General features: G+C 41.2%; 1 protein-coding gene across 2 annotated transcripts in view; it reads left to right on the top strand.

Moving 5' to 3' along the window:
• Positions 1 to 26,115, top strand: part of PUDP (pseudouridine 5'-phosphatase) — a 267,324-nt gene that overhangs the window by 126,501 nt on the left and 114,708 nt on the right. The window contains exon 4 of one of the 2 annotated variants that reach the window (XR_004297753.1): positions 19,927 to 20,142. Coding sequence is in view for 1 of the 2 variants with exons in the window: in XM_032391180.1 (XP_032247071.1) it covers positions 19,927 to 19,974 (48 nt within the window). In the remaining variant the exon portion in view is untranslated. Of the gene's footprint in view, positions 1 to 19,926; positions 23,294 to 26,115 lie in introns of those variants that run through there. The other variant, XM_032391180.1, reaches the window with a different exon arrangement.

The raw sequence follows: 26,115 nt of genomic DNA, 5'->3' as shown, positions 1-26,115 counted from the left end.
GAAATTTCCATCCAGAAAACTGAAAGTGAACAAATGTTCTGACTTTTCAAAGACCAAGAAGATAAATTGCACAAATGTGTGAGCAAGAAAGATGGGGTGTTTGACAATGTCAAATGCCAGGAAGAGGTCAAGCAGGAATAGCTGAGAAGAGGACCCTGGATTTGATGATTAGAACTCACTTGAGATCACCAAGAAAGCAGTTTAGCTCTGAGAGAACATGAGCTTAATGTCATCCCTGAGGATAATTTAGAAACGGATTATTTTAAAGGCTGGTCGGTGAACACTTAAATTAGAAAGTGGAGGCCACTATGAGTCAGGGTGGGCTCATTATGAAAAAATCATGCCTGACTAAAATCATTTCACTGGACTGATAAATACAAGAAATGCAGTAGACCTGAAGGATAGTATCTTCATTTGAGCAAAATTTTGACAAAGTTTTGTAATCATAGCTTTGAGGACTGGGTGATGATACAATTAAAATCAGGTTAAAATTATTGAAATTAATGATTAAAGGATAGATGTCCACGTGGAGGGTTGTTTCTTCATGGTCTCTCCCTCGCTTGCTCGTTGGTTCTCTCCCGTGGACCATTTTAATTAATGATTTGGATGAAGCAAAGGAGAGCCTGCTGACCAGGGTTACAAAGTAGAAACTGGGATGATTAGCTAATGGATTGAGTGACACACTTGAGACCAAAATAAACCAGGGCTATTCCTGGGCTGGATCAGTGGAATGAATCTAACAAGACGGAGACCGATATCAGCAAAGTACTTGGTCAAATACACCAGCCTCTCAAGTACCAACTCAGGGACACAGAGCTCAACAACTACATAATCAAAATAACCAGACATTTTAATCGACTGTCAGGGCAATATTAGTCTTCAGTTAATCCATCTAACAATAACAAAAACTTGTCTAACTTCACACAATTGTAATGTAAATGAAATGTTGGGGGCACCTGGGTGGCTCAGTCGGTGAAGTGTCCATCTCTTGATTTCAGTTCCGGTCATGATCTCAGGGTTGTGAGATTGATCCCCACCTTGGGTTCTGTGTTGGGTATGGAGCCTGCATGGGATTCTTTCTCTCCCTCTCCATCTTCCCCCTCTCCTCACTCCCCTCCCCCACTGTCTGTCAAAGAAAAGAAAGAAAGAAAGAAAGAAAGAAAGAAAGAAAGAAAGAAAGAAAGAAAGAGAAAGAAAGGAAGGAAGGAAGGAGGAGAGAAAGAAAGGGAGAAAGAAAGAAGGAGAGAGAGAAAGAAAGGAAGGAGGAGAGAAAGAAAGGGAGAAAGAAAGAAGGAGAGAGAGAAAGAAAGGAAGGAGGAGAGAAAGAAATGGAGAAAGAAAGAAGGAGAGAGAGAAAGAAAGGAAAGGAGAAAGAGAAAGAAAGAAGTGTTGAACATGGTGAAAGTAACCCCAGTTTGGACCCCACTTTAGGTAATTGCATTTGTTAGAATAATACAGAGCATGGTAACTACTTAAAAATATTCTTTAACATTTATTTAACAGAATTGTGCAGTTTTGTCCCAAGCACCGAATAATATGTTTCCAGAGAAAGACAACTATGGTAGTGAGGAACCAAAAGGTAGACACATGGATGAGTGGAAGAAAGAGGAAAGAAAGAAAGACATGAGGTCCTGGTGGAGATAGGGAGGGGGATACGGATGAAAGAGGAATAGTGTAGAGGGACAGACCTGTACTTGAACCTTTTTTGATGATTCATGTACTTGGGTAGCTTTTTTATATTCTTATCCAGACTTCTGAGTACTACAGTACCTTACCTCCGTCAGAACCTACCTCATTACACACCGTGCTTTCCCTTTGTGGCATTTAACACAACAATAATTCAATAACCACGTGTGTACTTATCTCTCTTCCCCTCTAGACACTAAGGTAGGTCCATGGGAACATGCACTGGGTTGGTCTCTTTCATCATTGTATTCTTAATGCCTAGTATATAGCCATACATAACCATGTGCTAAGCACTCTGTAAACTAATTTGAATTAATTTTTGAGCATTGCTCAACAATTCAAATACTTTCACACAAGGTGGAAATTTTTTAAGTAGAAAATATAATGAAAAAAATGTATTTAATGTTAGCATGTGAATGTTGCAGGCTGCAAAGGAAAAATATGTTCTCTCATTACAATACATGGAACATTTATGAAAATTGAACACATACTTCATAAAGCAAATTACCAATAAATCTCATCAGGCTGGTGTCATATAAGTCACATTCTCTCTTTATAATGTATTAAGTTAGAAATCAAGAACAAAGACATAAATAGAAAACCTCCATATTTTGAATTTTAAAGCACACTTTTTTTTTAATTCATGGGTCAAAAAAAAGATCATAATGGGACAGAAGATACAGATAAACAATAATACAATATACTTTAAAAATGGGAGAGACTGTAGAGAAGGATCTAAAGGGAAATTTAAAATTTTAAGTGTTGATATTAGAAAAGAATGTAAGATGGACATCAGTGAGTTGAACATCTAGCACAGGGCATCAGGGAAAAAACAACTGATTAAACTGCTCCAAAGTAGAAAGAATAAAATAGTAAGACTGAACAACCTCTGGCAAGATTGATTAGGAGAGACAGAGAATATGACAGAGAGAGATTAAATATACTATCAGAATAAAAAAAGAAAAAAATACAGAGACTGCCAAGATCAAGAAGACAATAAAATGATAGCATTAACAACTTCACACCAATAAATTTAAAAAAAGTAAATTTTCAAAATCCTAGAAAGATATAACTAACTTAAGAAGAAACATAAATTTTAAAAACTGTAAGGCCTATGCCCACATGGTTTTTATATGTTGATTCTAACAATCAACAAATAATTCCAAACCAATACAACTCTTCCAGAGACCAGAAAAATAAGAAACTTATCTCAACTCATTTTATGAGACTAGCTAACTTTAGTAACTAAGTTATCCAAGGAAAATAAATTTTGTTAAATCTAGGAATGAACATCTTAAAATAGCAACAAAACAATCTACCAACATATAAAGAATAATAATCACATCATGGGAAAATTTGGTTTATCTTAGAAATACAAAGCTGGATTAACATTAGAAAGATCAGTCCGTTAATCACCAGGAAAAAACCTATATGATCATTTTAATAGATTAACAAAAAGCATTTGATAAAGTCGATATTTATTCCTGACTTTCTCTTTTCAAAGAGATCCTTACCAATTAGGGATAGTGAGCAATTTTCCTACTCTGATAAATATCTATTTAAAACAAAACCGAGTTGGGGCGCCTGGGTGGCTCAGTCGTTAAGCGTCTGCCTTCGGCTCAGGTCATGATCCCAGGGTCCTGGGATCGAGCTCCGCATCGGGCTCCCTGCTCCGCGGGAAGCCTGCTTCTCCCTCTCCCACTCCCCCTGCTTGTGTTCCCTCTCTCGCTGTGTCTCTCTCTGTCAAATAAATAAATAAAATCTAAAAAATAAAAAAATAAAACAAAACCGAGTTGAGGGGTGCCTGAGTGGCTCAATCAGTTGTGCTCTTGACTCTTGATTTTGGCTCCAGTCATGATCTTGGGGTTGTGGGATCGAGCCCTGTGCCCAGCTCCACACTCAGCGGGAAGTCTGCTTCTCCCTCTCCCTCTGCTCTTCCCCCTGCTCGCTCGCTCTCTCATAAATAAACAAACAAACAAATAAATAAATAAATAAAATCTTTTTAAACATTTAAAAAACAAAACTGAGTTAAAATATATTTAATAGTGCAAAGGTAAAAGTATTTTTGTGTCTGGGTGGCTTAGTCGGTTAAGCATCTGCCTTCAGCTCTGGTCATGATCCCGGAGTCCTGGGATGGAGTCCCATGTCAGACTCTTCCTCCTTGCCTTCAGTTCATCAAATCACTAACCAACGAGCAGCATCACATGGAGAGCACCAAGGAAAGGAATCAAGTGGCAGTCCCTGGGATGTTCTAGCTTTGGTGTTCCTGAGAGTTTGCAATTAGTTTATATCCTTTGCCTTGATGATCAGAGGGTCCAAAATCATAACTTCAAAGTGCAAGGAAAGAAAATAATATTTTATCCAACGACTGCAGTAAATGCAGTCTGGTGTCTCAAATTTATTCTACTGATTATTCTTCAAACCAGAAAAGATGCGTGTCAACATAGAAATGGTCTTTGTTATGGAGAACCAATTCCATGACTGCGTACTATTGATTCTCAGTCACTGAAGCCAGTTTCCTATTTGTGGGACAAGGATGTCTTGCACAAAGCTCTATCCTGTAAGATAATAGCAACTAATACCTTAGTATCTACAACTGGAAGTCTTGGTATGAAAGTTTCTATGTCTCTTAGATGAGGGGCAGCCTGTGGTTTCCACAGTGGAATCCAGTTCTTTCTGCCCATTCGTGGAGTGACTTGGAGAACAGGAAGCTGGTTTGCTGAAGGACCACTGGGCAGAGAGGTAAGAAAGTCCTCATTTGTTTAAATGCAAGCTTAACTATATATAAATATAGAAAAGCATGTAGGAAGATTTCTTTTCCAGAGCACATTTCTGTTGCCTAGGATATGAATCCTTAAAGTCTTTCTAGGTAGTGATTGGAATTTACAAACAGAATCCTCCCTGTTTTGCATGGCTACCTGTGAGCCAATGTTTGAAATGCCTTTCGAATCATTAATTATTTTGTTTGTTTTCCATGCTCAGACAATCAGAGGGGAGGGTTTTCACCTTGATATTTTGGCTCCTAGAATGGTAGGTACATGAGAAGCTGTAATTTTCTTCCAGAGGGTGTAAGGTGGGTTGAAATCTCTAAATAAACTGTAGTAGGATGTCCCTTTGTTGCTGTATTGTTCTTTTAATGGAACCTGCATTCAGAATTCTCTGAGGAAGTAGCTGAGAGAATGATGTTTAACCTTACTTCAGAAGGGCTATTCCAAGTCTCCTTGAGTGCATTCATGCCGAGAATTATACCAGGAGCCACACCACAGCTGCGGGGGCACCATCGACTGTAGCCTGTGTGAATGGATCCACCAACCCACGCCATTAGCTTGGACCACCATCTTGTCAGGGGTGTGACCTTGACCTTTGCAGGGGCCAAATCTAGGAATTTCTCTGACATCTCTTGACCCCATTCATCCTACAAGTTTTTCTCTCTTTTCTTTTAGTCTACCTTTATGGATAAAAAGTTTGGCTTATTAAGTTAGTGTCTAAATTAGATCCTGGAAATCTGAGTTTGGAGCCACATGGACAGCACTGATTATTCCCTTCTTTGAAAAGATGAATAATTATTCTCTTGGGCAATTTCATTTTAGAAGATGAATGCAAAAAAGTCCAACCCAGACAGCCTAGCCTATTCTGCATGCCATCATATCCCACCCAGAGTTACAGTCTTTCTACTCTGAAGTTTGCCAGAGTCCAAGGTCCATCTGCCTACGGGCCCACTTCCCACCAATAGGAGTCTCCAAAATTATTTTTTTCTGCCAAAAAGAAATAGGAATTTCAAGAGGCCTTTTGCACATACCTTCATGCATTCTACAACGTTACATAACACAGAGTAATTATTGTATAAACTTTTAGTTTTACATAACAGCATACCTTCCAAAACCTGATTTTACAAAATAGCTACATGATTCATGAATGGCAGCTCCATTGTTATGTAGTGTTAAGTCAAAAATCTATTGGTAAGAGCTACAATAAAAAAGATCTATTGATAAAAAAAACTTTTAACTGATACTTTTTTTTTTTATTCAGATTTGCTTAGACAAACGAAAGTACTCTGTGTTTAGAAGCATGATTACGTCTTCAGTGTTACCAGATACAGTAGATTGTGACCCACAGTTGTACTAGGGTTTAAGGGCTAATTAGCTTCTGTAAAGAGGTCTGTTCCAAAGAGCAGGTGAGATCTGCCTTTATTCATAGAATGGGCCTTCCGTGGGGACATTTCTTCACACCCACTTGGTTGCTCACCAAGAGAGAGTCAGTCTTGGTGCAGCCTCCAAGAGACAATGACACATGTGTGCTTGGTGGAGGTGGACCACCAGGCTGTCCTGCTGTCTACACACAATGAGATGCCGTGCCTACACCCATTTTAGGAACAAATATCTTTAGGGGAAATTTATGTGAGCAGCAAGGTTTCGAATCATATACCTCACCGTTTGGGTGCTTTTGGAACCACTCATACCCGCTCTGCTCATAGGGACCCCACAGCCTTCTCCTCACAGGTGCTTTAGGAACAAAGCTGTCTGTTGTTTAGGAAAGACAGTCAGTGTATTTGGGGAGTTGCTGGTCTCAGTTAATCCTGGAAGTGAGTCGACTACATTGGCCACTACTGATATGTGAGCAAGATTTTGGTGATGATGAAGGATAGTCTATTAGACATACAAGGCATGAAAGAGACGGAATCTGATCACCCTTTACCTTCCACTCCTTGGACACAGCCCCATATTAAGCCAGCCAACCCCAGCCTTACAGGTTGATGGATAAATCAAACCTCTCTCTGCAGAGGATGCGTTGGCACCACCATTGGTCTACGGATCGTAGACTCTAAGCTACGGTCAGGAGATTCACACCTTACCTTTCTCGAATGTCAAAACCATGTCAGAGATCTGGAGTTCTGTTGTTCAAGGTACAGAAAAGTCAGTTCCCCTCAAATGTGTGGGGATCTTCATGGTAAGATCTCTCCGCACTCTGCCACCAGTCCAACCACATGGGACATCCATATAAAACTCATGCTTCCAATATCAGTTAAGTTTCTCTCTTTCTTTTGTCTCTTAAAAAAAACAAATTTCAGATGGGATTATTGAATCAATGCCCATATCCTTGATTTTGGAGTAAAATAAGAACTCAGGTCTTGGCTTTTTGTCGGGACAAACTTGGATAGCCCCCCAGTGATCCGTTTTGCAATACATAAGTAATGTACTATTCAATGTACTAGTTGGATAACCCAGAGATAATTTGCTTTTCCTCTCTATTTCTTGGTTTCTTCATCTTTAAAACTGAGATTATAATGGCTACCTCATGGACTATGGATGGTCCCTTTCAGAAGGTCTGGAATCCCCCAAATACCAGAGACTGCAGCTTTTTCAAGTGTAAAGTGAGAATTCTATACTCTGATTTTCCCAGGAGACTCAGAAAAAGGACCCTCTGCCTGAGAGTTTTCATGCCACTTGTTTTGAACCTAGAGCTTTTTCTTGGCTCCAGGGTAAAGCAACCCATACTCCAGAGGACCCCATCTAGAACACAGAGTTTATTCATCCACGGGTGTCAGAACACACTCAAAATTACAATGATCTCAGGCCAAGGTAAACATATTCCCAAGCACCTGGAGTTCCCCTACTGCCAGGGAAAGCAGCTAAAGCAGCTACTCTCTGTAAGTGTGAGAGTCCTGGGAAGTAAAGTTCTCCTGACCTGCAATTGGACTGGGATAGTCCTTACCCTTGACTGGACATGAGCATGATGTGGACAGCTTGTTCTGAACATTCTCAGCTTGAGGCTGCACCCCACATTAGTAACCACAGCATTTCTGGGGTGGGACCCTGGCAGCAGTATTTGTAAAGCTCCCTGGGTGATTCCACTGAGACCATAGACTAGGGCTCCCCACGTCCCTGCCTGGGAGATGAACCCATCTGGCCATCACAACTACGTCTCCTGAACTCTCGGTCCCCACCATCCTCCAGGCTCCTGACCCAGCCTCTCACTACTCTTCTCCGTCTGGGACATCTGTTCTACAATGAGCAAACACTTCCACGTTTTCAACCTTTCTTCCACTGCCTGGCTCTTCCCTGGGGCCACCATTGCCCTGCAGTGCTCTCCCAGGGACAGCCATAGATCTGGACCCTGAGAGGTTCACGGGAGTCGCACTTATGAATTCTTGGTCTTCTCCCTTCAGGATCTGCTCCTTCATTCCTCTCCAGCCACCTCCATGGCCACACCCTGCATCTAGTCTTCGTGCCATACTAACACCTGCCTGAACTCCCCACTGCACATATTCCTCTCTCTGATGTACACTTTCTAGTGTTCCCATCAGATGAACCCTCCTTCCCTTGGGAAAGCTTTCCCTCTTGTCTTGCTTGGCCTCATTCCCCACATATCTTATTTATCTTCTTAATCCTCTAGCTGATCCTCCCCTGGTATCTACCCATTAAAGGGTGTTCTCATTTTCAACCCTGTTTTTGGGCAGCGTCATCCAGTCCTTCAAAGACAGCATTAAGTGGCCCTCGTAGTGAGACCCATCACAGAGCATTCAGATAGCCTATTTACTTGTGGTTCTCCCTGCCTGAATTAATCAGGTTCTCTAGAGAAACAGAACAAATAGGATATCCATAGATAGAGATATAGAGATGCATAGATATAGGTATATATATACCTATCCATCCATAGATCTGTCTATCTGTAGAGAGAGCCAGAGATAGATCTCCCTAGATAGAAAGACAGACAGGTGCATAGGTATATCCAATATATCTTTGTCTATACAATGATAACTATAGTTCTGTTGGATCTATCTATTTATCATCTATCTAGAGAGACCTGTACTATATAGATAACTATAATTCTATTGCATCTATTTATCTATCCATCTAGAGAGATCTGTCTCTGTCTCTGTAGACAGCTATATTTGTATTTCTGTCTATCTCTCTCTCTCTCTCATTATTTTAAGGAATTGTCTCGTGATTGTAGGGGCTGGCAAGCCCCAAATCTTCAGGGTAGACCAGAAGGCTGGAAATTCAGCAGCTATTCTATGTTGCAGTCTTGAGAAAAAATTGTTTCTTCTTTGGGAAACTTCAGTCATTGCTCCTAAGCCCCTCAAATGATTAGATAAGACCCACCCCGGCCCCCCATCCACTCCCCACCCAACCACATTATGCAGGATAATCTGCTTTACTCAGAGTCTACTGATTTAAATGTAATCACATCTAAAATACACCTTCACAGCAACATCTAGCCTAGTGTTCAGCCGAATACTGGGCACCATAGCCTAGACAAAATAAATGTACATCACACTACCTATCTCACATATGGAGGAGAGCATGGTACCTGGCCCTGTGTATGTAATAATTTTGTGTATAACTCGTATATAACAGTAATACTAGCAATGATCAGTACAGTTGTTGAGTTTACACTACGTACATAAACCATACACATAGACTAGTCTATGTACATACACTATATATTTGTTCCTTAGCTTTTGCTCACAATATTGCATTTAAACTTCACCCCTGTCTTTGAGGCAGGTGGTTCTGCTTTATCTGAGGTGGCTGAGCTCAAAAAGCTTGATTTGTAAACCAAAGGGATATAATCAATGAGAGGCAAGGCTGGGATTTGAACCTAGGTCTCTCAGCTTCTAATCTTACCCCCAAAATTCTAGCACCTTCCTCTCTTCTCCTTATTTATATTGTTTTTTTCTAATTTTTTTATTGTTATGTTAATCCCCATACATTACATCATTAGTTTTAGATATAGTGTTCCATGATTCATTGTTTGTGCATAACACCCAGTGCTCCATGCAGAACGTGCCCTCCTCAATACCCATCACCAGGCTAACCCATCCTCCCACCCCCCTCCCCTCTAGAACCCTCAGTTTGTTTTTCAGAGTCCATCGTCTCTCATGGTTCTTCTCCCCCTCCGATTTCCCCCCCTTCATTCTTCCCCTCCTGCTACATTCTTCTTCTTCTTTTTTTCTTTCTTAACATATATTGCATTATTTGTTTCAGAGGTACAGATCTGAGATTCAACAGTCTTGCACAATTCACAGCGCTTACCAGAACACATACCCTCCCCAGTGTCCATCACCCAGTCACCCCATCCCTCCCACCCCACCCCCCACTCCAGCAACCCTCAGTTTGTTTCCTGAGATTAAGAATTCCTCATATCAGTGAGGTCATATGATACATGTCTTTCTCTGTTTGACTTATTTCGCTCAGCATAATACCCTCCAGTTCCATCCACGTCGTTGCAAATGGCAAGATCTCATTCCTTTTGATGGCCGCATAATATTCCATTGTGTATATATACCACCTCTTCTTTATCCATTCATCTGTCGATGGACATCTTGGCTCTTTCCACAGTTTGGCTATTGTGGACATTGCTGCTATAAACATCGGAGTGCACGTACCCTTTCGGGTCCCTACTTTTGTATCTTTGGGGTAAATACCCAGGAGTGCAATTGCTGGATCATATGGTAGCTCTATTTTCAACTTTTTGAGGCACCTCCATACTGTTTTCCAGAGTGGCTGCACCAGCTTGCATTCCCACCAACAGTGTAGGAGGGTTCCCCTTTCTCCGCATCCCCGCCAACATCTGTCATTTCCTGACTTGTTAATTTTAGCCATTCTGACTGGTGTGAGGTGGTATCTCATTGAGGTTTTGATTTGGATTTCCCTGATGCCGAGCGATATTGAGCACTTTTTCATGTGTCTGTTAGCCATTTGGAGGTCTTCTTTGGAAAAATGTCTGTTCATGTCTTCTGCCCATTTCTTGATTGGATTCTTTGTTCTTTTGGTGTTGAGTTTGATGAGTTCTTTATAGATTTTGGATACTAGCCCTTTATCTGATATGTCATTTGCAAATATCTTCTCCCATTCTTTCAGTTGTCTTTTGGTTTTGTTGACTGTTTCCTTTGCTTTGCAAAAGCTTTTTATCTTGATGAAGTCCCAATAGTTCATTTTTGCCCTTGCTTCCCTTGCCTTCCATGATGTTTCCAGGAAGAAGTTGCTGCGGCTGAGGTCGAAGAGGTTGCTGCCTGTGTTCTCCTTTAGGATTTTGATGGACTCCTGTCTCACATTGAGGTCTTTCAACCATTTGGAGTCTATTTTTGTGTGTGGTGTAAGGAAATGGTCCAGTTTCATTCTTCTGCATGTGGCTGTCCAATTTTCCCAACACCATTTGTTGAAGAGACTGTCTTTTTTCCATTGGACATTCTTTCCTGCTTTGTCAAAGATGAGTTGACCATAGAGTTGAGGGTCCATTTCTGGGCTCTCTATTCTGTTCCATTGATGTATGTGTCTGTTTTTGTGCCAGTACCATACTGTCTTGATGATGACAGCTTTGTAGTAGAGCTGGAAGTCCGGAATTGTGATGCCGCCAGCTTTGCTTTTCTTTTTCAACATTCCTCTGGCTATGCGGGGTCTTTTCTGGTTCCATACAAATTTTAGGATTATTTGTTCCATTTCTTTGAAAAAAGTGGATGGTATTTTGATGGGGATTGCATTGAATGTGTAGATTGCTCTAGGTAGGATTGACATCTTCACAATATTTGTTCTTCCAATCCATGAGCATGGAACGTTTTTCCATTTCTTTGTGTCTTCCTCAATTTCTTTCATGAGTATTTTATAGTTTTCTGAGTACAGATCCTTTGCCTCTTTGGTTAGATTTATTCCTAGGTATCTTATGGTTTTGGGTGCAATTGTAAATGGGATCGACTCCTTAATTTCTCTTTCTTCTGACTTGTTGTTGGTGTATAGGAATGCCACTGACTTCTGTGCATTGATTTTATATCCTGCCACTTGACTGAATTCCTGTATGAGTTCTAGCAGTTTTGGGGTGGAGTCTTTGGGATTTTCCACATAAAGTATCATATCATCGGCAAAGAGTGAGAGTTTGACTTCTTCTTTGCCAATTTGGATGCCTTTGATTTCTTTTTGTTGTCTGATTGCTGTGGCTAGGACTTCCAATACTATGTTGAATAGCAGTGGCGATAGTGGACATCCCTGCCGCGTTCCTGACCTTAGGGGGAAAGCTCTCAGTTTTTCCCCATTGAGAATGATATTCGCTGTAGGTTTTTCATAGATGGCTTTTATGATATTGAGGTATGTACCCTCTATCCCTATACTCTGAAGAGTTTTGATCAAGAAAGGATGCTGTACTTTGTCAAATGCTTTTTCTGCATCTATTGAGAGGATCACATGATTCTTGTTCTTTCTTTTGTTAATGTATTGTATCACGTTGATTGATTTGCGGATGTTGAACCAACCTTGCAGCCGAGGGATAAATCCCACTTGGTCGTGGTGAATAATCCTTTTAATGTACTGTTGGATCCTATTGGCTAGTATTTTGGTGAGAATTTTTGCATCCATGTTCATCAGGGATATTGGTCTGTAATTCTCCTTTTTGATGGGGTCTTTGTCTGGTTTTGGGATCAAGGTAATGCTGGCCTCGTAAAATGAGTTTGGAAGTTTTCCTTCCATTTCTATTTTTTGGAACAGTTTCAGAAAGATAGGTATTAATTCTTCTTGAGATGTTTGGTAGAATTCCCCTGGGAAGCCATCTGGCCCTGGGCTTTTGTGTTTTGGGAGATTTTTGATGACTGCTTCTATTTCCTTAGTGGTTATAGGTCTGTTCAGGTTTTCTATTTCTTCCTGGTTCAGTTTTGGTAGTTGATACATCTCTAGGAATGCATCCATTACTTCCAGGTTATCTAATTTGCTGGCATATAGCTGCTCATAAGATGTTCTTATAATTGTTTGTATTTCTTTGGTGTTGGTTGTGATTTCTCCTCTTTCATTCATGATTTTGTTGATTTGGGTCATTTCTCTTTTCTTTTTGATAAGTCTGGCCAGGGGCTTATCAATCTTGTTAATTCTTTCAAAGAACCAGCTCCTAGTTTCGTTGATCTGTTCTACTGTTCTTTTGGTTTCTATTTCATTGATTTCTGCTCTGATCTTTATTATTTCTCTTCTCCTGCTGGGTTTAGGCTTTATTTGCTGTTCTTTGTCCAGCTCCTTTAGGTGTAGGGTTAGGTTGTGTACTTGAGACCTTTCTTGTTTTTTGAGAAAAGCTTGTATTGCTATATACTTTCCTCTTAGGACTGCCTTTGCTGCATCCCAAAGATTTTGAATAGTTGTGTTTTCATTTTCATTGGTTTCCATGAATTTTTTTAATTCTTCTTTAATTTCCTGGTTGACCCATTCATTCTTCAGTAGGATGCTCTTTAGCCTCCATGTATTTGAGTTCTTTCTGACTTTCCTCTTGTGATTGAGTTCTAGTTTCAAAGCATTGTGGTCTGAAAATATGCAGGGGATGATCCCAATCTTCTGGTACCAGTTGAGACCTGATTTATGACCTAGGATGTGATCTATTCTGGAGAATGTTCCATGGGCACTAGAGAAGAATGTGTATTCCGTTGCTTTGGGATGGAATGTTCTGAATATGTCTGTGAAGTCCATTTGGTCCAGTGTGTCATTTAAAGTCTTTATTTCCTTGTTGATCTTTTGCGTAGACGATCTGTCCATTTCAGTGAGGGGGGTGTTAAAGTGCCCCACTATTATTGTATTGTTGTCAATGTGTTTCTTTGCTTTTGTTATTAATTGCCTTATATAATTGGCTGCTCCCATGTTAGGGGCATAGATATTTACAATTGTTAGATCGTCTTTTTGGATAGACCCTTTAAGTATGATATAGTGTCCTTCTTCATCTCTTATTACAGTCTTTGGTTTAAAATCTAATTTGTCTGATATAAGGATTGCCACCCCAGCTTTCTTTTGGTGTCCATTAGCATGGTAAATGGTTTTCCACCCCCTCACTTTCAATCTGGGGGTGTCTTTGGGTCTAAAATGAGTCTCTTGCAGACAGCATATCGATGGGTCTTGTTTTTTAATCCAATCTGATAGCCTGTGTCTTTTGATTGGGGCATTTAGCCCATTTACATTCAGGGTAACTATTGAAAGATAGGAATTTAGTGCCATTGTATTGCCTGTAAAGTGACTGTTACTGTATATTGTTTGTGTTCCTTTCTGGTCTATGTTGCTTTTAGGCTCTCTCTTTGCTTAGAGGACCCCTTTCAAGATTTCTTGTAGGGCTGGTTTCATGTTTGCAAATTCCTTTAGTTTTTGTTTGTCCTGGAAGCTTTTGATCTCTCCTTCAATTTTCAATGACAGCCTTGCTGGATATAGTATTCTTGGCTGCCTATTTTTCTCATTTAGTGCTCTGAATATGTCCTGCCAGTCCTTTCTGGCCTGCCAGGTCTCTGTGGATAAGTCTGTTGCCAATCTAATGTTTCTACCATTGTAGGTTACATATCTCTTCTCCCGAGCTGCTTTCAGGATTTTCTCTTTGTCTCTGAGACTCGTAAGTTTTACTATTAGATGTCGGGGTGTTGACCTATTTTTATTGATTTTGAGAGGGGTTCTCTGTGCTTCCTGGATTTTGATGCCTGTTTCCTTCCCCAAATTAGGGAAGTTCTCTGCTATAATTTGCTCCATTATACCTTCTGCCCCTCTCTCTCTTTCTTCTTCTGGGATCCCAATTATTCTAATGTTGTTTCGTCTTATGGTATCGTTTATATCTCGAATTCTGCCCTCGTGATCCAGTAGTTGTTTATCTCTCTTTTTCTCAGCTTCTTTATTTTCCATCATTTGGTCTTCTATCTCACTGATTCTTTCTTCTGCCTCATTTATCCTAGCAGTTAGCGCCCCCATATTTGATTGCACCTCATTAATAGCCTTTTTGATTTCTACTTGGTTAGATTTTAGTTCTTTTACTTCTCCAGAAAGGGTTTCTCTAATAACTTCCATGCTTTTTTCAAGCCCAGCTAGTATCTTTAAAGTGATGATTCTGAACTCTAGATCTGACATCGTACTAATGTCCGTATTGAGTAGGTCCCTGGCAGTCGGTACTACCTCTTGTTCTTTTTGTTGAGGTGATTTTTTCCGTCTTGTCATTTTGTGCAGAGGAGAATAGATTAATGAGAGAACAAAATGCTAGCAGGGTAACAACGTCCCCAGAAAATATACTCTAAACAAATCAGAAAAGACCTGAAGCAGTGGGAAAAGAAAGGGAAAGAGAGAAAAAAGAAAAAGAAAGAAAAAAAGAAAAAAGAAAAAGATAAAGATAAAAACAAACAAAAGCAGAACAAAACAAAACAAAACAAAAACAGAATGTGATCAAATATGATCAGGTTGGTTTATAGATCAGTGCCACACCCTAGATTTTGGGTGTATTTTGGTCTGTTAGAAGAAAGTCCCTCCCAAAATTTTAAAGAAAGAAAAACTTATATATGTACAAAAATAAGGGTTGATATGATGAAGGGATGGAATAGGACTGTAAAGATAGAAATTATAAAAAATTTTAAAAAAGGATTTGATAAGTTGTTTGAAAAAAGAAAGAAGAGGATTAAAAAAAAGAAAAGAAAGAAAAAAGGGAGAGAATGTGATCAGGCAGGGGAGTAGAAAAAAACCATACACTAGAGATTTAGAGTATATTTTGATGTGTTAGAAGAAACTATCTCAAGATTTTAAAGAGAGAACTACTTATATATATATGCCAAAAATATGGGTAACTAGTATGAAGGGATAGAATATGACTTTAAAAATGAAAAATAAAAATGTTTTTTTTTAAAAAAGGGATTGATAAGATGTTGGTTGAAAAAGGGAAAAAGAAAAAAAGACAGTTAAAAAAAATAATTTTCTTTGAAAGACTAAAGAATCATGGTAAAAAAGCCATGGATTCTATGTGCAGTATTCCCCTAGCGCTGGAGTTCTGCCGTTCTCACTGATCGGTAAACTTGGTCTTGGCTGGCTGTTCTCGCTGACCTTCTGGGGGAGGGGCCTGTTGCCGTGGTTCCCAAATGTCTCTGCCGGAGGCGGAATTGCCCCGCCCTTGCCGGTCCGGGCTAAGTAATCTGCTCGGGTTTGCTCTCGGGAGCTTTTGTTCCCTGCAAGCTTTCCGTACAGCTTTGGAGGCGGAGAGTGAAAATGGCGGCCTCCCAGTCTCCGCCCCAGAGGAGCCGAGAACTCGGGGTCCCGCTCCTCAGCGAGCCCCCAGGAAAAGCCGTCAGTCACTCCCGTCTCCCCGGTCTCCGGCCACACTCCGCGCTCACCCGGCCTGTGACCGCGCCTTTCTATCTGGCACCCGACCCCGGGTGGAGTCTCCAAACCCAGCAGATCCCCGCGGTGCGCTCCCGCACCTCTCCTCCCGGGGGAGGAAGGTGAGTCTCCCCGGATCTGCCGCTTGTTGGGTCCCTGCTGGAGGAGCAGTGGCCCGACTGTGCCGCGGATCACGGTCTATGACAACCCCGAGCTGAGAGCCCGCGCCTGGGCTCCGTCTCTGCAGCCTGTTTCCCCGCTCTGATATCTGGGAGCTCTGCCGCACTCAGGCACCCCCGGTCTTTGTGACCCCGAGGGTCCTGAGACCACACTGTCCCGCGAGGGTTCCACCCCCCACTTCGCCACCAGAGTGACGTCCCTCAGCGGAGCAGACTCTAAAAGTTCCGATTTTGTGCTCCGTGGCTCTATCACTTGCCAGAAGCGGCCGACGGAGGCCCCTCCCCCGCCGTCTATCCTCCCGAATATCGCCTCGGATTCACTTCTCCGCACGTCCTACCTTCCAGAAAGTGGTCGCTTTTCTGTTCAGAGAGTTGTTGCTCTTCTTTTCTTCGATCTCCTGTTGAGTTTGTAGGTGTTCAGAATGGTTTGATCCCTGTCCGGCTGAATTCCTGAGAGGAGACGAAATCCAGGTCTCCTACTCCTCCGCCATCTTGCTCCGCCCCCCTCATTTATATTGTTATTAGGTTATAATTGTGTGCTCAGATGTAAGAATGTATCTTTTCTCTGTCTCTTGAACTGTTTCTGTAAATGAGGATTTATGAACAATCTTTCTCCTCCCAAGCGTGTTAAAAAAATTCCAAGGGTCGCATGAAGCCTGTTATAACCCAGAGCCTCTCTCTTGACCCCCAGCTGCCTCTTGTTTTAAAACAATACTTGGAAGAAAATAAATTGTTAGCTCTCATGGCAGAGCTTTTATGCCAGGCTTTAGGGGATCATTACCATAATATTATGCGTCAGGAAGCAATTTTCCAAATGACACTTCAGTGACCCCAAAGAGCCTTAAATCAAAGCAGAGAGTCTTGGATTGTGACTATTTAGTGCAAAAATAGTCATCGACTTCTGTTTTTTTTTAAATAATCAAGCGGATATCACACAGAGGACAAAGTTACTCAGCTTTCCATTCTTTAGACTATTGTCTGGGTCCCAGTGGTTATCATCATTTTGTTGGTGAAGGCGCTAGATTTGGATGGTATTAGGAGCGGGGAAAAAGAAACAAACCCAAACTTAGAAATGTGTCTTCCCCTCACATGGTGGTTGGGGATTCTTGACTGGAATGTTCATAAAAGTAGATTGTAAATGTCCTTAGAGAAGGGACCGTATCTTATTCAATGTTTTACTCCTGCCTGCTTCATCAGTGCCTCGCTCCAAACACAAAGGAGCCCAAGACTCTTATCAAATAATCTTATCAAACCTCTCCAAAGTAGAGAATCAGGTCTTTCAGTAACGACTCGGTTTTCCTCTTTATTCAGTAACTTAGTTCTCCCAAAGGCACAGAGAATGGACGTTTCTCCTGCAGTTTCCAATACATTTTCTGGAAAATAAGATGCATGCTAATGCAATTTCAATTGAAAGAGCTTTTGACTAGGAGTATTATGGCCATTTGAGAATAATCACTTGCTATTTGTATTATGCAAAAGACTTTGTCCAAAGCACTCTGTTTGTAAATAAAGCCCAGAAACTGCCTATAATATAGATCTAGGTCCACTATTCAGTTCTTGATAAAGTACCAGAATAAGCACGCTAATGTGAGCCACTTATTTCTGTGTGGTTAGAACAGTTGTGGTTTTAGGAAAACGAGACAGATGAAGAACCTGGCAAAGAGTTCCCAAACATTCAGTTCCTCCTTCACGTAGAGTCAAATTTTCAGGAGACTGAAGTGATGGCTGTCAGACCTGCTTCTTTCCTTAGAACAGCCCACAGAATATAGAACAGGAAGGGGTTAAAACCAACAACCCAAAAGACTACCCTGGAGGAACATTAGTGCACATAATACAAAGTACTTATGGTCATCGTCCCTGTCCCTGTGTGGTGGGAAGCCCTGGCTAGAAATGCATGGATAAACACTCAGCATTTCAAGAAGATGCCAAATAGAAACTAACTCAGTAAAAAGCAAGAGTTCTGGGTACAGATCAGCTGGGGAAAGAGAAGAAAGTACCAAGAGAAAATCCCAGCCAGCTCTGAGGGGACATGGCTTGCTCTATCCCTTGCTCAAGCATTGCTCAGTGGGCATGTGAGAACACAAGGTGTATCCTTTGTAACCCACCGTGTGGCAGAAAGTCACAGTTCTCATCATATACCGTCGGCTGCATCATCACCGAAAAAGTCCTTTTACCTTCTTCCAAAAGTTCCAAATCAAACAGCTTCTCCAAGGATTGCTGTGTTTTGAGAATCTGATTATCAGTGGTAATTCAACTTGTTACAAGAAAACAGAGGATGGACGGAGAGAGCTCCACAGATGAAGCAAGGAGATGTACTGACAAATCAATTCCATCAGTGTTGAGGAAAGTAGGCCAGGGTAGGAACTAAATGATGGTGTTGGGAGGAACCACTTGGCAATTCAATCCTGAGAGCCCCGTGTGGGTTTGGGCGTCAAAACACAAAACAAATAAAAACAAACAACCAGAAACCAAATCCAGACTTAGTCAGGAGAGAGTTTTATTCCGAAAGATTTTTGCAAGGGGGAAAGCCATGAGGGGCATGAGGTCTGTGGTCTATGGTCCGCCTCCTAGCTGCTCAGGTTGCATGCACTCAGCATATAAAGAAGGAAGCTGAGGACGTACAGAAGGAATGTGTTGTGGATTCCCATTTCATGGGATGTCACGGGTGCCATGGCTGTGTGGCTACAACTTTTCCTTGGCCATGTTGCTAAGGGAATCCTGAGGCACTCTGGAGGCCCTCCAGGGCCTCTTCCTTGTCCCTTTGGAACAAGCTCACTGCATGCCCCTGAGAAAGGACTTCATTTCTTTTCTTGATAACACCTTCATTAAGATGGAATTCACATGCCATTCAATTCACACAGCTACATTCTACAACTCAGTGTTTTTTAGTAGATTCACAGAGTTGTGCATCCATTACCACAATTTTAGAATATTTTCATTCCCCCTGAAAGAAAGCCTCTACCCATCAGCAGTCAATTTCCATTCCACTCTCTGCCAGCCCCTGGCAACCACCAGTCAGTCCGCTTTCTGTCTTTCTAGATTTGGCTCCTCTGGACATTTCATGTAAATGGAATCTACAATATGTGACCTTTTGTGTCTGGCTTCTTTGTGCATAATGTCTTTGAGGTTCATCCACATTGTAGCACCTGTCAGAATTTCATTGTTTTTTATGGCCAAATAATATTCCATTATATGGATGGAACACATTTTGCTTATCCATTCATTGGTTGGTGGACGTTTATGGTTTTTCCACATACTGCTGCTATGAACATTCGTATATGAGTTTTTGTGGGGACATGTGTTTTTATTCCTCTTGGACAAATGCCTTCATTTCTACAAGATCTCATGACCTACAGAGGCTGCCCACTCTTATAGGGTAGGTCCCAGTAGGTACCTACTTACACGTACCTACAGAATCCAGGATTCTGGTGCTGCAAACCCTGGGCAGGACCAAATAAGCAGCACCTACCCCCAAACCTTACACTCTTGACATGGTTCATTCTATCTGTTTGTCCCATAGCTTAGATTTGCACTGAATGTCTTAGCCCTTGGGGATCAATCGTGTTCTCAAGAGATAAAAAGCCAGTTTCCTCCTGGAGGAAAATGTTGGCTGGCAGAGTGTTGGCCTGAACACAGCGATGGCTATATCCCCTATGACAAAATGTTTGTAATGAGGAAGTAGTCCATTTGATCCAATGATACTTTAATTAAGTCCAGGCATTCAGGCAGTGATGGATAGAGAGAAGATACAGGATTTGAGTCAGAAGAACTTGGCTCAGTCCTGCTCGGGATCTTCCTTAGCTATGGGGGACCTCTCCCGTTTGCCCAGCCCTTCTTCCATATACCCAGCTATGTCCATTCCCAGTCTTCCTCATAGTTAGGTGTGCCCAGCTGACCAGGTGCTCCCAGAAGTGAGCAGAAGTGAATGTGCTAGGCATAACCTTGGAAGTCTCTCATAAGATGTACCCCCCTGCACTTCCTTCCAGCCGACTGCAGTGCTGATGCCCAGAGGGTCAATGCACGATGTGAGTTGAAGATGGTAGAAGCATGACAGCTTGGATCCCTGAATGACCGTGTGGAGCGGAGGTTTCCGCTGCCCCTCAACACAAGCTCTACACTGTGCACGGAAGTGACCATGTCTGAGCCACCACGTTGGGTCTGTTTGTAGCTGCAGCTTACTCTACCTTGACGCGCTACTTCTGGTAAGTGATATTTCTCCCCGGAACCTTGTCTGACAGAGATTATAGCAGTGCCGATAGCTTCTGTTCTTCTGAGAATAAGTTCAACAACACGTGTAAAAAGCTCCATAGCTATAAATTGTAGCACAAACATCTATTGTTAGAATTACCACTGACATGAGAAATCATGGTTTATCAGTCATAGCTGAAGCTCTAGATTTATTCACACAGAGGGGAGCTAGAGATGTAGTTTTTAGAAAATGTGGACGGAGACCAGTGATCACCATATAAAGCTAATTTTGAAAACTCCGAATATTGGCTTGGTACAAAACTGAGAAACATTAAATGTAAAACCAGAACAATCCTTTGCAACAGACATGGGACATTTGAAAGCAATTTTCCCACTAGTTGAATTTCATGGCATAAATGTTCTCATTTTTGAGGGACTATAATTATTTAGACATTTGCTCAGGGACACGTTTAGCAAAATAAGAACTTTCCAAAGTGACTGTGTTATGTTGAAGAACAGCTCGTGTGGCAGAAATAATAGACTCTAAGCTAAACACAGGACCGTCTGGAATTGTCTTCTATTTTATAGCAAAGATTTGATTGAAAACCAGGCAGAAGTATGGAACATTAATACCAGCAGTTATGCATGCCTGGAATTTATTGTGTGCGAATGCTCTGGTCGAGTCATACGTAGGGGTCTAGCATTGCCATCAACCACAGTATATGGAATTACTGAGAACATGTGTGTTATTTTATTTGACTTTTTTTTTTTTTTTTAATCTCTCAGTGGCACACCCTACCAGATTAAAACAGTGGTCCAACAAAATATAGACTGACATCTCTACCAGTGGTTAAAACTACACCTCATAGCATGGGGAATGGATTTTGTGAGCCCGACAGTGGGACTGTTATGGGTTCTCAATACATGCAAAATTATAATAATTGTTTCTACTTGCTCTCTGTTTCAGAATCATTAATTAATTTTCCTTATTGTATTCTAATTAGAGTACATTTAAAAATGTTTTATTAATTGCCAGCACACTCCTGGTTCCTTGGCAGTAGCTCTCCACTCTGTAGAAGCTGTTGCTTGTTTTTGTATTATTTATGAAGGGTATGTTTATTCTTTCTTAGCATAAAGAATACTTCTTCCAAGCGCTGGATTGCTCTCAGGAATAATGATGACGTGTTGATACAGAGAAGTGGAGCAATGTTTAGGCTCCTGGATCTGTCCTTGGGTCTTCCACTTACTAACTGAGCCGGCTTGGAAACTTGGCTTAAATTCTCTGTGTGTCACTTTTCTTGTTTATAAAATGAGAATGGAAACCCCAGTGTCTCCTTCATAGGGGTGCTGTGAGGATTTAGGGGATAATCAGAACCGTCTTTGGCCCCTTGTCAATGTTCAATACTTGTGAGTTATTTTTATAGTTGACCTTTTGTTCTTAGCTGGTTTACTTATTCATGAAATGATTATGTAGCACTTCCCAGGTACTGTAGACACTGCTGGTTTCTCATAAATAGAGAGATAATTACAAGGAAGCTCTGGTGAGCTTCACATGGAGGGGGAGGCACCCTGACCTCCTTTCGATGCTGGTATGGTTATGGCTGAAGTAAATTCAAGAAATTCTTGTGTCAAAGTAAGGAGTTCTCAGTTAAGGTTGAGGAAGATAAGGCTTCACAAAGGAGTTGCTTTCTTTCTTTCTTTTTTTTTTTTTTTGGACATTTTCTTTTCTAATTGTACCATTTCCCTCCCATGTAAGTTTAATACCGTACTTACATTGTTTATCTATTTATGTACCGCGTGCATATTTGTGCTTTATACATAAAAACACTAAGATTTCTTTCACCCCTAGGATTCAGTCTTGGCCCCTTAGGGGTTCTACTGTCTGCTGTAGTGAGAAATAGCACCATTGAACGGGCAGAGAAGAAATTTGGATAAGACAAATAAGAGAGTACCCCCATGGCCATCCTGGCTGAAGCATCTTATATAGAGTGACACAATCCACACGTCTCCATGTTGACATCTACATATAGTTGTGTTTACATACGCATGTCTCTTGTGTGTGCTGATGCTGTTTAGGTGTGTACTTAGGGTATTTTACTGTAAAACATGCCTAGTTCTAATTAGCAAGTAGAGTTTACATTATTCTTAACATATCCTTTTTAGTGATTCTTCACATAATTCATGGGAGGAAAAAGTACGTACAATCCTCCAAATATTATATCAGTGACTTACTGAGTGGACAAATCTTGTAGTTCATAGTGAACAAAACTGGATAGGCAACATGTAAAAAAAAAAAAAAGCCTCATTAAAATCTGTTTTCCCATCCTAATTATTGAAGCAACCATTTTTGTAGGATATATGGATATAGTAGAAAAGTATAAATGAGAAACAAAAAAAACCAACCATAATCCTAGCACTGTGGAAACATCATTGTAAATGTCTGAGTGTCTGCATACACACACATGTTCTGGTTGTGGTAAGAAACATACGCAGAGCTAAGTGTCAAAAAAGAGGATGAAGGTCCTCAAAACAGTAAGAGATACCCAACGGTGTAGTCTAGAATTTAATCTTGTTCAAAAAGAGATCTGGCCTTTGCTGCTTAGTTTCTGGAAGTGACCTCTAAGCCCTTGGAATGTCCTGAGACAGGGGTATCTTTGTTTGCCCCGGGGGCTTTGGGTCACTGGGTTGTGTAACACTGTGATTTAGGGTGGGCGTGCTGGGCATGCCAGAAAACCTAACAAAGTGACAGAAGGTAGGGGCTTTGGGTCATGCGGTATCAGCTTGTCTTCCTGACTGGCTGGAGACTGAGGTCAGCCACATGGTCAGTCTGTCGTTCCTACATGATGGAGTCTCCATAAAAACTCTAGACACCAAATCTCAGGTGAGTGTTCCTACATGGCAATACTCCCTGTGTATTGTCACACATCAGTGCTGGGAATGTAATACTGTCCTTGTCTCCAAAGAGGGAGAGGATACCTGGAAGCTTTGCATTTGCAGTTTTCCCACATGCATCTCTGTGTCTTTTCCCTTTGCTGATTTCCATGTGTACCCTTTCACTATAGTAAATCATAATTGGGAGGAAAACAGCTTTCTGTGAGATCTGTGAGTCCTTCTATAGAATTATAGCATGGTCTGGGGAAACCCCCCAGATCTTGCAATTAGCATCGGAAGTGATAACAATCTGGGGCGCCTGGGTGGCTCAGTCGGTTAAGCATCTGCCTTCAGCTCAGGTCATGATCTAAGGGTCTTGGGATCAAGCCCCACAATGGGCTCTCTGCTCAGCAGGGTGTTTGCCTCTCCCTCTGCCCTTCTCCTGTTCATGCTTGCACTCACACACTCTCTCTCTCGGAAATAAATAAATAAAATCTTTAAAAAAAAAAAAGAAGTGATAACAGTCTTGAGGACTGCTCCCTCTACCTTGGTAGTTGGCTGACTTTTGCATGGGTGTGTAGTCAAATGCAAGGGGAGGCCACAGGAGGGGGTCAAAGTCAGGAGGTGGGATGTGGTGAGAAGGACATAATGCATGGCTCCAGCCAAGAAGCCAGAGACCATTCCTGGGGGTTTCCTCGTGTAAGCATTGTTAATCAGGGCTGGAACTTGTGTACGCTCCATGGCATGGTGAATGGATGGACTAACCCTGTTTAACAAGCTGGATGCAGGGGCGTGAAGACCATCATCTAGTGCTAGTGAAAGCTAGAAAACAGCACACTCAGTACAAGGGAGAAGATGTGGTTGTGGGCGTCATATTCAGTGGGAGCTTCCTGGAGGAGGTAGGCTTCAGCTTGGAGTTGAGTGATATTTGGGGTGGCCACTTGGAGAATAGGGGCTGCAGGAGTGAATGTTCAAGGCACTGATGTTTAGGGAATGCTTACAGTGCAGGGCATAGACCTTTCTTTTTTGGGGGTGGGTGGGAGTGGACCCATGTAGTAGAGTGACAAAGTCAAATTTGAAAAGTTTGTGGGTGATCTTGAGTCTTTGGGTAAAGAATCTAGGTTCTCTCATACCTGTTTTATTACTTACTGTCTTTAACTATGGCCTTGGGAAAATTAGTTTCTTCATTTGAAAAAACGGTCTGTTAATATTTAATTTAGAGAGCTCTTGTGAAATGTAAGTAAGAAATATATATAAAATATTTATTACTTTCCCTCACACCTTGGAGATGCTCCAAATATGGGTTTCCTTTTATCCTGACCAAGAATAGCCTGAAGGTTTAAGCAGGAGAGTTCTATGAGAAATATGGTATTTAAGAATTTTTTTCTGGGAGAAAATAACAAAGATAAAGTTGAATTAGAAATAAATTGAAAACAAAAAAGGAACTCAGTAAAAAAAGAAAGAAATACCACTTTAGGTATTTTGAAAAGTGATACTTTTTTAAAAAATCCCATGGTCACACAACACAAGAAATGATTAACAGTGGAGAAACGCAACAGATGCGGCCTTTACCAAGTGACCCTGGTTAACATCATTAGTGATGAGTCATATGGAAATCATGGACTCCCAATAGGACATGATGAGAAGGGCACCTCACCTCTGAGGACTTCTTCCCCAGAACCCATATCTGCAGTTTCATCATTAGAAAGCATCAGACAAATCCAGGTTGAGGGATATTCTAAAAAATATCTGTCAAGGTTACAAAAAGCAAGGAAATTCTGAGAAACTGTCATGGTGCAGAGGAGACTAGGAGGTATAGTAACTAAATGCAATGTAGTATCCTGGATGGGATCCTGGAACAGAAAAATCTCATTATTGGATAAACTGGGGAAATCCTCGTAAAATTTATAAATACAGTTAATAGTAATGTCCCAAAGTTGGTTGCATAGTTTGGACAAGCAAGCCATGGTCGTGTAAGATGTTAACATTGGGGGAAACTGGGTAAAGTTCATATGGGAAATCTCCATGCTATCTTTACAACTTTTCTATAAATCTAAAATCATTCCGATATAAAGAACTTTACTAAGAATGCCAAACAAAACAAAAAGTGTTAAGAAAAATTACTCCTGATTTACTATAGGCTATACAAAGAAATTTACTGCTAGGTAGACCACTCTAATCAAGAGCTCCAGTACCTGAGGGCAGAAGAAGATGGACATGCCAGCTCAAGAAGAGAGAAAGAGAAATTCCCCTTCCTCTGCCTTTTTGTTCCATTCAAGCCCCTAATGGATTAGATGAGGCCCACCCACATTGGTGAAGGTGGATCTTCTTTACCCATGCTACTGATTCAAATGTTAATCTCTTGCAGAAACACCCTCACAGACACACCAAGAAGTAACATTCTCTCAGCTATCTGGGCATCCCTTCGACTGGTCAAGTTGACACATAGAATTAACCATCACATCAACATCTAAACGAAACAATACATGGTTTCTAAATAGCCACTTAAAGGGAGCAGCATCCTTTGGTTTTGTGGAACATGGAGTTTGATAGGGCATATGGGTTTAATGCCATATGGCCTTGCTTCATTGAGGGGGATGAAGATGATCATCAAAGGAGGAAAGAGACAAAGAGGGAGAATAGGAGATGGAAATCTTTAAAGGGGAACATCTCTACAAGGGAACAAAGATCTGGAGGATTAAAAGCTGTGAAATGTGTGAAGTCTGTCCCCCTTTATCTCACTTATGATATCTTTAATAAAGTCTACAAAACAAATTCACAAAACATACTTTGGGTGGCTGGATTTCCCATAGAGATTGGTGAGGGAGACAAATGGTGCATGCCATGCGTATTGCATGTTGGATGACTCAGATAAGGGGGTATGTTCTGGGTTGTTGATGTAGTAAAATTGTCTAGAATGAGTGCTCCTTGGTTTATACCTTCCTACTATTTCATGGCATCATGGGTTGACTTAATGTGTCACTGTCTTTGACTTCTGTGCAGTGAAGAGGGTTGACCTAGGAAACACCGATTTTACCTGCGTCCATCACTACCACAAAGTTGGTTAGTGTGCCTGTGTTCTTAAATTGTGTTTTTGTCCTGCCTCCTAGCAGGGC

Source organism: Phoca vitulina, unplaced genomic scaffold (genome assembly GCF_004348235.1).
Source record: "Phoca vitulina isolate PV1807 unplaced genomic scaffold, GSC_HSeal_1.0 scaffold60, whole genome shotgun sequence".
NCBI classification, from domain to species: domain Eukaryota; kingdom Metazoa; phylum Chordata; class Mammalia; order Carnivora; family Phocidae; genus Phoca; species Phoca vitulina.
This window is presented reverse-complemented; position numbering and strand designations above follow the sequence as displayed.